The sequence below is a fragment of the Sorex araneus genome, chromosome 4, assembly GCF_027595985.1.
Source record: "Sorex araneus isolate mSorAra2 chromosome 4, mSorAra2.pri, whole genome shotgun sequence".
NCBI lineage: Eukaryota > Metazoa > Chordata > Mammalia > Eulipotyphla > Soricidae > Sorex > Sorex araneus.
Window position 1 is genome coordinate 46,978,444 of NC_073305.1, and position 13,683 is coordinate 46,992,126.

The 13,683-nt window shown below is 53.0% G+C and overlaps 1 protein-coding gene across 1 annotated transcript; it reads right to left on the bottom strand.

The window, feature by feature from the left end:
• Positions 1-7,018: 7,018 nt before the first annotated feature.
• Positions 7,019-13,178, bottom strand: CISH (cytokine inducible SH2 containing protein). Its single transcript, XM_004615211.2, has 3 exons — positions 12,850-13,178; positions 8,770-8,990; positions 7,019-8,559 (listed from the first exon to the last, which is right to left on the bottom strand). The coding sequence occupies exons 1-3, from the start codon at positions 12,867-12,869 to the stop codon at positions 8,027-8,029; spliced, it is 774 nt and encodes a 257-aa protein (XP_004615268.1). The 5' UTR covers positions 12,870-13,178; the 3' UTR covers positions 7,019-8,026.
• Positions 13,179-13,683: the final 505 nt, after the last annotated feature.

Sequence of the window (13,683 nt, forward strand, 5' to 3'; positions counted from 1 at the left end):
GAGTGCAACGGCTGCTCCCTGTCTGGCATATAGCCCTCACTGCCCCCTTCTCAAACCCACTACCCTGCTTTCTCAGTGAACTTACCCTGCCCTTTGCTCCTCTCACAGTGCTCTCTCTTCGCCTGCTGTGTCTGCTTTTCTACTCTGTCCCTATCCCTGGACTGGACACTGGGCCCACAGGGGCTGTGCCAAACCTGGGCCGACCAGTCTGCCCCTTTAGGGGGGCCCCAGACTTGGTGCGAAATGGGGGAGTCTAAGGAAGTCTCTAGCCAGGGAGAGCTTCCAAGAAGCAAGAACCCAGGGGAGACCTCAGCTCCCCTTTTCCGTCACTGAGGTCACTGCCTGCCCTTGAGCTTCTCTCTTTGGAGTGGCCGCAGGGTCCATGAAGCATCCCCTTGCCCTACAGGCCTGGTTCCAAGAACTGTAGCTCCCAGCAGGTCTTGCTCAGACCCTTTCTTGGAATGCAGGCCTCAAACTCCCCCCTCTCCCCCAGGCTGCTGGGGTCTCACTGTGCCCTGCTGCCCGCTTCTGCCCTTCCCTGGCAGCCCCTTGAGGCATGCTGCACAGACTTTCCTCTGTCCTCAGACCAAGGCTTGCTTAGGTAACCTCGGAGGGAAACTCCAAGGACAGGAGTGGCACGTCTGGAACAGGAAAGGGGACTGGACAGTCAGTATGGGGTCCTCTAAAGGACAGGACACTTGTGTTCCTCATCTCACTATCTCACCTAGCTGGGCTATCACAGAGGGAGTCACCCCTCCTCAGCCCATGACAAGCCAGTTTGGGCCTGTGGGAGTCGGACCCTGATTCATGAGCAAGGACAGGGTCCAACTTCCCTCAAGGTCACTAGGCCTCCCTCTCGGGTGTGTCTGCCACCCCCGCCATCTCTAACTTGGCACCAAGCCTGTCCACTCGCCTGGGACCTGCCAGATCAAGTTGAGCAACCAGTTCCTGAGAAGCGTTGAAAGCTGTTTGGTTTAAAATTAACTCCCCCGTGCCCCCTCCCCTGCCTGCGGCCTCCTCTGAGTTCTTGGAAGAGGCGCTTTGCTCTTCCTGGGAAGAGGCCCTCAGCAGCTGCTGCTGATTCTAGTGAAAACACCTCACCCACGAGGGCGGGTGCCCATGTGGTGCCTTCTGCCCTCTGCAGGGCCCGGAGCTTTCTCCAGCCCTGCGCCTGCTGCTACACTCCGAGAGACCCAGAGGAGAAAGGGAAAGACTACCAAGGTCTTGGCCCCAGTGCTCCAGGTCTGGCACCTCTGGAGCTGAGTGAAGAAGTAAAGGACTGAAGTGCCCTGTGGGCACCTCGGGGACCAGGGGGAGAACAAGCTGATAGCACTGACAGCAAATGCAGGATTTGGGCCAGCTCTGAACTCCATGTCACTGCCTGTCTGGGTCACCCTGCTAGTTCTGCTGAACCTTAAGCCACCTGCCTGCTGCCAGGCACCACTGCTGACTGAGCAAGGATGACCAGGGGCAAGTCCCATGGGCCCTCTGGCTTGGTGCAGGCTCTCGGCTCGCAGCCCTGAGAGGCTACTCTCCGTGCAACTGCTCCTGTGGCCATTCCCCACCCCATGGAGCTTTGAAAAACAAAGGAATATTGGCCAAGTAGAAAGGTCAACAAACACACACATACTCACACTCATACTCATACACACTCACACATATATACACACATGTACTCTCTCTTTTTTTTTTTTTTTGCTTTTTGGGTCACACCCGGTGATGCACAGGGGTTACTTCTGGTTCATACACTCAGAAATTACTCCTGGAGGTGCTCGGGGACCATATGGGATGCTGGGAATCGAACCTAGATCGGCCGCATGCAAGGCAAACGCCCTACCCGCTGTGCTATCGCTCCAGCCCCACACTCTCTTTTTCTCTCTCACATACACATACATACACATGCACATGCACACACACACACACACACACACGCACACATACGCTCAGTGCATGTAAGGGAGGAGGGAAGCTGTAAGGTTCTCAGGAGACTGAGGGCTGAGATGTACTTCCGTCCCCAACCACTCCAGGATTGAACCCAGGAACTGAAAAGTATTTTAATTTCATTTATTTGTTTTTGGACCACACCTGGTGATGCTTAGGTGTTATTCCTGGCTCTTCATTCAGGTGTTACACCTGCCATGCTCAGGGGCCATACGGATTCTGAGGATTGAACCCACGTTGGCCACATGCAAGGCAAGTGCCCTACCCACTGTTATATCACTTGGGCCCTGAGAAGTATTTTTAAAAAATAAAGCTTTGGTTCAACCCAGTCTGTGAGTGAAATCCTTAGCTCTGCTGGAGAAGTCCTGCTTGTGGAATGGCTCAGTCTGGTCCATTGGGATGTGGGTAAAGTCCCTGGACAAGAGTTCTCCATGGGCAGCATTTACTGGGGGTCGCTCGCCCTGTCACCATACCGAGTAGGGTCTCACTAGTGGAAATTAGTGGTAGAATAGTCCCAAAGGACTTCCTGAAAGAATCGTGGCAGTCCCAAGTTCTCTCAGCCTGCAGAGAGAATTTGACCTGCCTGCTTCAACCAGTGCTGGCTCATGGGAAAAACTGACTTTCCAACGAGCGGAAAGCTTTGGTCACAACAGAAAGGTTCCTCCTGTCCTGGGCTTGCAGCCTCTCCTGCTCAGTGTGCCAGCTTCCATTCACTCTGTTCCCCCAAAGTCAGGGCCAGCAACTTTCCAGCCACCTGTGACATGGACACAGCCACTATTTATACTAAACATAGGAAGAAATGGAAGATCCAAGAAGTTAAACTGTTTGCCTGAGGTCCCAGAGTGATGTGGAGAAGGGGGATGCGGTGCTGAGATTTGAACCCTGTCTGTATTCTTTTTCTTGGCTGAGTCGATGTGTCAAAGACCCCTAGAGATTTTCATGGGACGCACAGTGTGTATGTGTGTGTGTGTGTGTGTGTGTGTGTGTGTGAAAGAGAGAGAGAGAGAGAGAGAGAGAAAGAGAGAGAGAGAGAGAGAGAGAGAGACACAGACTGACTGACTGACTGAAGCCAAAAGAATCTCCTTGTGAAACTTCATAAGAAGCCAAAGAATGACTGTTTTCAGGAAGTGTATTTTCTCCTCTCTAGGCTGGAGAGAACTGGGAAGACTCAGGCTCTAGGGAGATTCCGCAGAATACAATCAGTATCTAAATCAGATATGAATAAGGAAGCTTGCTGTTGGAGCCGGGTGGGGTGAGGGGTAGGTCAGGAAAGGGAGCACTTCAATAATGGTGGAGGGGGAAAGTGCCTGACATAAAGGCAGGCTGTGGGTGGGAGGGAAACTGGGGACATTGGTGGAGAGGAATAGACACGGGTAAAATGGTTAGTGTTGCTGGGACATTGTAAAACTGAAACTCAGTAAAAATGAACTTTGTAATTCATGGTGAGTTCATAAAAATAAATAAATCAGCATGAAAAAATGAAGAAAATAAGAAAGGTTTCTCAAAGAAGGAACAACCAGATTGGACTTGGAAGGATAGTGGTGGGAGTGACGGAGGACATCTTAGGTGACCAACTGTTGTACTGGGCTCTTTGAGGAGAGCAGAATGGCGTGGCCCAGGAGTTTAGGAAACCATTTTCTAGAGTCTGGGGTAAGGCACTAGAAAGGTATGGGGGGAGTCTGTGAGTATCGCTAGGTGAGGAAGACAGGGCATGTGAACCCCTGAAGGGCAGAGCCAATAAGAGGCATCAGGATGGTCCAGTCAGGTGAGTGAGTGATGGACCCAGAGATCAACAGGTTATATATCAAATGAGTTGTCTCTAAGATGGAAGAAGAGGGTAGAAGCATGTCTAGGAGGAAATAAAAAGTTCTAGTCTGGACAGTGGGGGCCCAGGTGTGTCTCTGTCCCATTCCATAGTTGTAAGATCCACTAAGGCTCTGTGAGGCTGATGGAAACACTCCAGAACCAAGTGCACAACATACAACCCAGACTGGAGGAGAGACCTGTCAAAGGAGGTGTTTCTGTGTGTGCGTGTGCGTGTGGTGTGTGTATGTATGCACGTGCACTGCGTGCATGCAAGCTGCATTCATCCTCAGGGACCTCCTCTTTCTTGACTCTCAGATTCAGGAGCCCCAGCCTGTGACCACCAGAATGATCCCTTGGGTAGCTGACTGTGTAACCTGCCTAAGTCAGGGAGGGCCCAGACCCTACTGCTGCTTGTGGGCCTGATACCAGCACTAGGAGAGGTAGATGGATTTCTGGCAAAGCTCTAACTTGCTTTATGTTAAAACTGATTCAACAGGGGTGGATGAGATAGTACAGTGGGTAGGATGTTTGCCTTGCATGAGGCTGTCCCAGGTTCAACCCCGAGCATTCCGTATGGTCCCCTAGGCACCACCAGGAGTAACTCCTGGGCACAGAGCCAGCAGTAACCTCTGAGCATCACTGGTTGTGCTCCATTGTCCCCCAAAACAAAACAAAAACAGAAAAAAAAAACCACCAAAACCAAAACTGGTCCAACAGGCTGCAGGAAAATTGCTGCCCAGGCCTGCACAGGCTCTCTTTATCTGAAGGGAGGCTCTGTGAGTGCCCAGAACCCTCCTGCCTACTTGGGCAACTGATTTTGGGCCCTGTGCCCCTCCACTTCATTGTGGGCCACTGAACAGGTGGGAGGGTTCTCATCTGGGAGAGGAGCCAGGCCCCTACCATTCCCTCTCTCCTGCCCCAGTCCCATTCAGGCCGCAGATTTAGCCCAATTTAGCTACGGACAGCTGCTCCGTGGACAGCTTTTGGAGCCTCAATTAATGCAGGGCATGTGGTGGTCATGAGCAAACATTCCTATAAGGCCTTCCACTAATAAGAGAGACCTCATTGTCTCCCAGTGTTTTGAGTCCAAAGAGGGCCATGGGAGGGGACCCACCTCGCTGGAGTCTGGAAAGACTCCAGGATCCAGTCCCTGACCTTCCTCCAGAAAGCTCTCCTGTACCCTATCCCTGCCTCAGCTTCTTATGGGTGCCTGTGGCAGAGAGCAGAGAGGCAGTTACATAAACAAGGTCTTACTAATGTTTGAGCTTCCTGTGCCATCCTGCCAGGGCTGCCTCTTTTAGCTCCTCAGCTGGCAGCGGACAGGATTGCACCCACCAGGGATTAGCCCTTGCCCCCTCGGCCTCAGTGTCCTCATCTCTGCATTAAGAGAATATTTAGACCTATGCCCAGGGCTTTGGTAAACACTACAGCAGCACCCAGGGGCACCCTGAGCTATCTTTCTCTCTGCAACCATAAGCTATTTGCACTTTCTCTGACCCAGCAACCTTCTGTTTGGGTGGTGAACAGTCAGCCTCTGGCACCCTCCATGTCCTCTGAGTGACTCAGACCTGGGGAGTAAAGCAGACTGAGGGGCCACTTTAGAGCCTTTGGGAGTCAGAATGAGTCAGGGATCCAGGCTGAAGGAATGAGGAACAGAGGAACCATAGACATCTCTGGCAGGGGCATGGTGACCTGGGGAAGGCTGTCAGGTATTTGCAGCCAGCACAGAGAAAGTGCCAAGCTGGACACCTGGGCCAGGGCACCATGCCAGTAAGGTAGCTCTTTCCTTCCTCATCCACTTTTTACTCAGTTCTTTGCCACAATATCTCCATGCCCCATGAATGTGGGGTCTCCACAGTTCTTGTTTATCTTGTTTGGAGCTTGGAAGATGGAGGGGAGTGCATCTGGTGGTGCTTGGGGGACCATGCTGGTGATGGGACTGGAGCTCCCCTCATGTGAAGCATTTGTTCCTGCCCCTGAACTATCTCCCTGGCCCAGTTCTTATTTCTTATCTTTTCCTGCCTCCTTTGTCCCTACATCCCTTTGCAAACCCTCCTGATCCCTCCTGTCAGCATCGGCTTTTCTCACCTGCAACTTCTAACTGTCCCAGGGCTAAGAAAACAGGCAAGTTAGAACTGTTTCCAAAATTAGGTACAGCTGGCTCTGAACAAGATACAGAGCAACTTTCCTGGGAGGTGTTCAACACTGAAGCAGACAATTTCCAGACACAGCGGAATGCCAGGAGCTTCAGGCTGTCAGAACATGGAGAGTTTCATTTTAATTGTTCCCCCCGCCTCCCCCATACACACATACTTCTGATGTATAGGACCCTAAGCTAAAGAAAGGAACCCCAAACCCAACCAATTCCCGCTTCAGGCATCATACTACTATTCCTGAGTCTTGTTCTTTCACACCAATGGGCCTCCTGTGAAAGGGGTGCAAACTTCCCATCCTACCCTGCTGCCTCCGTACTCCCTGTACCTACTCCCTCTTTTTTGGAGGAAGGAGGCATACCTGGAGGTGCTCAGGATTTACTCTTGGCTCTGCACTTAGAGACCACTCCTGGGGACTGGAGCGATAGCATAGCGGGTAGGGCGTTTGCCTTGCACGCGGCCGACCCGGGTTCGATCCCCAGCATCCCATATGGTCCCCCAAGCACCTCCAGGAGTAATTTCTGAGTGCAAAGCCAGGAATAACCCCTGAGCATCACTGGGTGTGACCCAAAAAGCAAAAAAACAAAAAAAAAACTTAGAGACCACTCCTGGCAGATCATATGGGGTACCAGGGATTGAACCCAAGTTGGACATGTGCAAAGCAATCACCCTACCCACTGCACTATCGCTCTAGTTTCTGCACCTGCTCCCTCTTGACCTCCCCTGACTTCTCAGACCATTGAACTCCACAGCTCAGAGATGCTGCCTGGGAGTGCATGATAGCACGCTCCCTGGAATCCTCCACCCACCAGGCTTCATCAGGCTCTCCATGGGCATATTTTGGGTGCTCTGCCAGCCTTCCCCCTGGGCGGTCACTTGCAGGCAGTCTTACTGACCTTCACCTCCTTCCCACCAGGCTTTGAAGGGAGCAAGGGGGAATGAGGTGAGAAGGGCTGCCCTCTGTCCCTGCCAATCTTCACTGTGCCCCACAGCACCTGTCCAGCCATCAAGGATGTCTGGGCCTCGGCTGGCCCAGATGGAAAGTGGGGGATCATGATGAGGTCCAAGGGGCCAAATGGCGGACAGAACTCCAAAACAGGCCCCACTGAGGGTTTTGTAAACAAAAGGTACAACTTTATTGTCATGACAGTAAAGACCAGTGGAAGAAAAAGAACAACCAAACTGTTTGGAAATTCTAATAATTTTATAAAATCTTGTCTGATCTGTATTTTATTTTCTCATGTGTAGGCATCTTCTTGGGCATTAAGGTAACCCAGAAGCACTAGTGACAATCCTGGAATTAGCACCCCTTTTTCTTGACATATACAGGAGCGCCCGTAGGGCCAGGGCCAGCTGTGTGCAGAAAGAAGTCTGTCCTACAGCTGGGGAGCAGCAGGCTCTGTGGGGCCAATGCTTGGACTCAAGTTTCTTGTTCATTAGGCCACCCCCCACCCCAAAGCCAGGACTGCAAACAGAAGATAGTGGACCTATTCACAGGTGAGTGGGTCAGTGCCAGGGCACCCAGGACCATCTCGGTCTACCCATACATCTCAGGACAGGGCTCTCTGAGGGGAGGAACCAGAGAAACTGGGGGTTCTAGAGCACACAGCGCTCCAAGCAGAGGTGGGACTGGCTCATCCTGAGACCAGCCACAAGGAGAATAAATAAATAAATACCATAGAACTGTGCGATCCCCATCTGGCCTGCTCCCACCTTGGGGGTCTGCCACTGTCAGCTTCAAGTCTCTGGCCATTATTCTCCCGGAGACAGTCTGGTGGCAGGAGGGGGCCTGCCCCACCCCAGTGACTGAGAAACACGGGCTGGCGAAGTCTTCAGCTTAGGAGCATGGGTGAACACAGCTCACAGATGAGACCAGGGCCTGCCTGACCCCCTCTCCTCTGACACCGCTCACATGAATGGAGCCACGTGGGAGCTGGGGGGTGCAGATTCTAAGTTTTGACACTTTCTTCTCCTGCTTTTTCCCCATCCCAGCCTTGCTCTTTCTCCCTGGCGCAGCTGCCGGATATCAGGATGGCTGCAGGAGGAACGGCTGAGTGTAAGTCCAGCTGGGGCCCGTGCTGCCTGCAGGGTCTGTCTGGGTGAGGCTCCCGGGATGTTGGGTGGGGTCAGAGCTGGAAAGGATACTGTCGGAGGTAGTCGGCCATGCGCCGGGGCAGGGGCAGGCAGTCTACGTCGGCTGCCAGACGGTTAATGACCAGGCGGCATAGGTGCTGCAGGCTTCGGGCGCTACTTCTGCGCACAAAAGGCTGCACCAGTTTGAGATGCACAGCAGTGGCACCTGGTGCAGGCAGTGCTGGGTCACCAGGAACATCTTCTTTAGGGGCAGGCAGGGCGGGGGTGGGTGCAGGGTCAGGGCTGTCACTTCGGGTGTCCGCAGCACAGGAGGCCACATAATGCTGCACAAGACTGACCACATCTGGGAAGGCCAGGATGCGTGGCCTGGACAGGCAGTTGGAATCCAGGCGGAAGCTGGAGTCGGCGTACTCGATGCGGACGTTGGTGGGGCCGCGGGTGGTTTTGACTGACAGTGTGAACAGGTAGCTGGGGTGAGTGCTGTCGCGGACCAAGAATGTGCCCTCTGGCATCTTCTGCAGGTGTTGTCGGGCCTCACTGGCTGTAATAGAGCCCCAATACCAGCCTAGGCAAGTGGATAGGGGCAGAGAGACTGGTCACCATAGAAACGAGCTGGGGATACCCGGCAGGGCAGCTTCTTCCTGGGGACAGCTGTACCTCTCCCATTCGACCTTCCTGGGCATGGCCATGCCTCTCAAATCAGAATCAAGAGGCAGAGCAGTGCTTCCCTCATCAGACTTCCCAGGACAAGGCCTGCCTCCCTCCTCAGACTCACCAGATTCTCGAAGGTAGGAGAAGGTCTTAGCTATGCACAGCAGATCCTCCTCGGGGTCTAGCTCTTTGGCCTCGCTCTCTGGCTGGGCTGGAGTCTCCTCTGCCACCTCTTCCAACAAGGTCCCAGCAGGTAAAGGTTGCATTGCTGGCTCAGGCAGCTCTAGGGACTGGGCCCACTGGGGCAGCTGCCCAATCCGCTCCACAGCCAGCAAAGGACAAGGTCTAAAGGGGGCAGGGTGGACAGTGAGTGATGGCCCTGTTTTCCCCATATTTCACTTCCAGGGATTTCCTACTCCTCTGACTAGTTACATGACCTTTGGCCAGTTCATTTCACTCGGCCCATTTCTTCTCTGCCTACCCCACTCCACTTGTCATTATAAATGGCCCTCTGATTGCTTCCCCTTTTGTAGACTCACTCTTAGAAGAGGCATCTCCATCCTTTTGCATTTTTTAACTAGTAATTATTCTCATTCTTCATTTTGCAACAACCCAAACCTCAGATCAGTGATCATGAACTTTTTAGTTTCCAGTCACTAGTCGGTATCCCCACCACATTCTTGAAGTTCACTGCAAAAAATGTATCACACCAGTGTCCTCCTGGCTGAGGTAGGCTGAGTAAGTGGCATTGCTCCTGGTTGAGCCATGGCCTGTATGGTTTCCTCCAGAGAGGCACCAAGATACTGGTGGGAGGCCTGAGGTTACATGCTACCTTCCTGTGGATAAAAACATTTGTTGAAGGGACCTAGGATCGTACTGGCCAGGGCTTAGGGACTGGAACATTTTTTCCCCAAATACGCTGAACTCCCATCCTGTTCTCTGTTCCTTCTCGCTGAGAATCTGGGGTGGATAATGATTCATAAAGGTGCTGGCATAAATATGAGCTCCCAGTAAAGCACCAGACAATCATTCCAATTCTAGATCCTCACTTGGCAAAGCTAGGTTCTAAGAGAGGACTAGGTTCTATATGATCACTGTATCACTGTCAATCCATTGCTCATCAATTTGCTCGGGCGGGCACCAGTAACGTCTCCATTGTGAGACTTGTTGTTACTGTTTCTGGCATATCGAATACGCCATGAGTAGCTTGCCAGGCTCTGCCATGCGGGCGAGATACTCTTGGTAGCTTGCCGGGCTCTCCGAGAGGGGCGAAGGAATCGAACCCAGGTCAGCTGTGTGCAAAGCAAATGCCCTACCTGCTGTGCTATCACTCCAGCCCAGGCTGTATATGATATATTAAACAAAACTTACTCCTCACCAGGCTTTAGCTCCCTGCCTCCAATGAAGGGGTCTTAGTAGTCAGATACTGAGCACTTCAGACACATTATGTTCTGTTTTGTTTTAGGGCTATACTACCTAGTGCTTGGGGCTCCTCCTATCTTATTGTTCTGGAATTGCTCCTGGCAGTGATCAAGGCCCTTGAGGTGCAGGGAATTTAATCTGGGGCTCCTACATGCAAAGCTTAAAGTGCTCCAGTCCTCTGAGCAATCTCCCTGGCTCCTCATCCACACCATATTCCTGGATGGTTAGGATGGGTTTGCTGAGTCAGCCCTGATCTGAACAGTAGCTTCCCTCTAGAGGAGGCCCACCTGGCATGGTGACCCCAGGGCTTTCTGGGTGGGAGGGGCAGAGAAGCAATGTAGGATTCTGAAAGGTGGGACTTTTGGTCCTCCCTCCCTTCTCACAAAATACTCTGACCTCACTTCCAACTCTAAGGCCCTATTGGGCCTTAGGACACCAAGATAATGAAAACATTGGCCCTTCTCTTAAGAAGAATCTATAACCCTAAATCACATAAACATCACGCTACAAGGGAGCCAGGGTCTGCGTGTTCCCATCTGAATCTGCTAGATCAGTGCAAGGAGTGGGGGAAGGCACCCCACAAAAAGATTACAGCATTAAGCATAGGAAAGCAGTCCTAGGTACTGCTTACGAGGCAGAAAGAAGTGGGCAAGTGGGGCCAATAGTACAACGGGTAGGACTTTTGCCTTGCATATGGCCAATCTGTGTTTACTGCCCCCCTGACCCCCCGCCAAGAATAATTCCTGAGTGCAGGAATAGGAAAAAAAAAAACAAAAAACAAAACCTTACACTGACAGTAAGGGTTATAGGTGACTTCAAAAAGAAGAAAATTTTAACACATCAGGGTTTCATAATCACTCAGGAGAAGAGGCCACAGACCCCTGGCACACTACAGCCAACCTGATACTTCCTCTGCCTGCATTAGAGAGCTCCGGAATCCCACTCAAGGAGCAGGAGAGCAGCGGGGAGTTTTAAGTACTGGCTGCCTGCTGGGACCTGAGGTCAGCAAAGGCCCAGGAACTTTCCAAGCGCACAGCAGGCTGCTGGGAGGTGAGGACAGAGCCTTTGGGATGGTCACCTCTGATAACTTAGTGGTGTCCATGTGTTCATGAGCATGCTGGGGGCGACATGATATATCAGGGTGTGTGAATTCTCTGCACTGGTCCCCACCGACTCTTTGTGGGAGACTGTTTCTGGAGAAGGGTGTGTCCATGGCTGTGTCATCATCATGGCGGGGGTAGAGGCTGGTATGTTCCAGGTACATGTGTGTGACTGCTGCAGAACTCAACCTGTGAGTCCCACCTAGGAACACACGCCAATGAAGCAAATTCAGCCCTGGAGCAAAGCCCATGGCCCAGACCAATAGTTGGGAATCCCTGCTCTCTGCCGGGAGGTCACCAACTGGTCTATGAGGCACAGCTGTCTCCGAAAGTATGTGGCTGTATAAGTGTAAGTCTTAAAAAATCTTTGCTCTTTGGGCCAGAGAGATAGTACAGCAGGTAGGGCACTTGCCTTAAAGTGGCTAATCTAGGTTTGATCCCCTGGCACTCTATATGTACCCCTACACCGCCCCCCCCAGCACCACCAGGAATGATCCTTGAGCACAGTATCAGAATAAAGCTGTGAGCACCTCTAGATAGTGCCCAACCCCCCCCCCCCCAAAAAAAAATCTTGCTCTTTGACAATCAATGCTGGCCCTGAGGCTCCAGTAGGGGTTTTCAGCTGGAAGAAAATGAAAGAGAATGTGGAAGAAAATGAAAGAGAATGTGGTAATGAGGGGAAGGCATTGAAAAGGACTTGCTAAGAGTCCCAAAATTCAGAGGATGCATATGTAAGAGACAACGAGGGAGACATATTAGATGAGACTGTTCCTAGCATTCAAGATCTCCTCCCTTGGAACAGGGAAGCTCAGAGCAGGGGGTGTTTCAGGCTTGACCCCCCTTTCACGAAGTTCCTCACTTGGTACCATACCAATTTTGATGACAGCAGCTATTGTGCTACCCAAGCTCTCCCTGGGTGTGCAATGCCCACTTACATCTCTCCCTGGAGCTTTTGAATTCTTGTTAGAGCAGTCTGATGGGCATTAGACCCCTTGGTTGAAGAGGAGACAGAGAGTCATTCAGGGCCAAAGAATGTGCTGAGAATGTGTGGCTGACACCAAAACTGTCTTACCACTCATCCTGGCAGTCTTTGGGAAACTTAGAGAAGGAAGGCAGGAGCCAAGGTCCTTCTCACATTGGCATCCCAGATCATACCTAGAGGAGAATGTGGAGGTGCCCTAGGCCCCCCAAGCCCCCAAACCAGACTTTCTCAAGAGCTGTTGGTCATCTGGTGCCTTGCTGGAGAGACAGGGTTTCAGGCTGGCTTCCTGGGAACAGAGAAACTGCTAGCCTCAGGCAGCAGAACAGAAGCAGGAGAGAGAGGGGTAGGGACTGGTCCAAGGTCACCCATCGACCCTAGTGCCAAGAGCTAAAGAGAACTCCTGGCCCAGAGCGGAACTGGGTAGGTAAGCCAGGACACAGGGAGCGCGCTGGCAAGCGGCTCTGCTATTGGGATTCACCTGCCCCCGTCAGAACCCAGACTTAGCCTAACGTATGTTCCTTCCGACTATCCCCAGCTCCTCTGCCCACGGAGTGAACTGAGGTGGTAATATTATCGTGTCAGTCCTGCGCTTGGTCACTTCGGCCCACAAACCTCTCAGAACCCGGCAGCTGGCCCCAGCTGGTTACTCTGCAGCGCTCGCGACGCACAGGGGAGACGCGGAGCGGGGAGTCGAGCTTACCCCTGAACGCAGAGGACCATGTCCCGGCAGCGGCGGCAGCAGCTCTGGGGCTAGGGCTCGGCGGGACGGAGGCAGTTGGGGGAGCCCGTGTTCGTGGATCGGGATACCCCGGCGGCGCCCTCGTTGCGGGCAGAGACTGAGAGCCGCGGCGCAGGCGGGTGAGGAGGGCACAGGGGGCGGGACGGGAGGGAGGGGCGGGGCAAGCCGCCTAATCTTTTGTCCTCTGTGTCCCAGCCCTTCCTGGAAGCGTCGTCTTCCTAGAACCAAGAACTGTGCGCGCTTGCAGCCCAGGTGGGGCGCGGCCGGGGGCGACCGCTCTAGTGTCTGGAATGAGGAGCCGCTAAAGGAAACACCTTTGACAGAGTTCCAGGAACTTTCCAGGAAAAAAGGGCGGGGCCCAACGTGCAGGCCAATCGCAGCGCAGGGGGCGGAGCCAAATGCAGGGGACCGGCCAATTGCGGCGCGAAGACGCGAAGCTGACGTGATCAAGCGGGATTGGGCTAAGGAGCAGTAGGAACAACTGGTTGGAGAAATTCAGGGAGGGACTAAGGGCTCTGCCTACCAGAAGCCAGACTTCCTTCCGGTACTCCGCTTTTAGGGGTATAGACTCTCCCAGTGTTTGTGTGGTGTGGTGGCAGAGCGTGGGCAGGATCCCCAGCCTATCCTCCAGCAAGCCATTGCTCTAGGCGTTCTGCCTGAGGTGCAAGCGCCCTCCTGTGGTCCGCACTCAAACCTCGGACTCTTGTGGGGTTGAGTTGGATGGAGATGGCTTGGGGTAGGGCTGGGGTGTAGACCCCATCAGGTTTTCGGGAGTTAAGCTTGTGGTCGGTCACC

Coding starts and splice junctions, on each gene's coding strand:
- CISH (XM_004615211.2), bottom strand. CDS start 12,869: ATGGTCCTCTGCGTTCAGGG. Junction 8,991..12,849: donor ATGGTCCTCTGCGTTCAGGG/GTAAGCTCGACT, acceptor TGCCCCCTTTAG/ACCTTGTCCTTTGCTGGCTG. Junction 8,560..8,769: donor CTCCTACCTTCGAGAATCTG/GTGAGTCTGAGG, acceptor CCACTTGCCTAG/GCTGGTATTGGGGCTCTATT.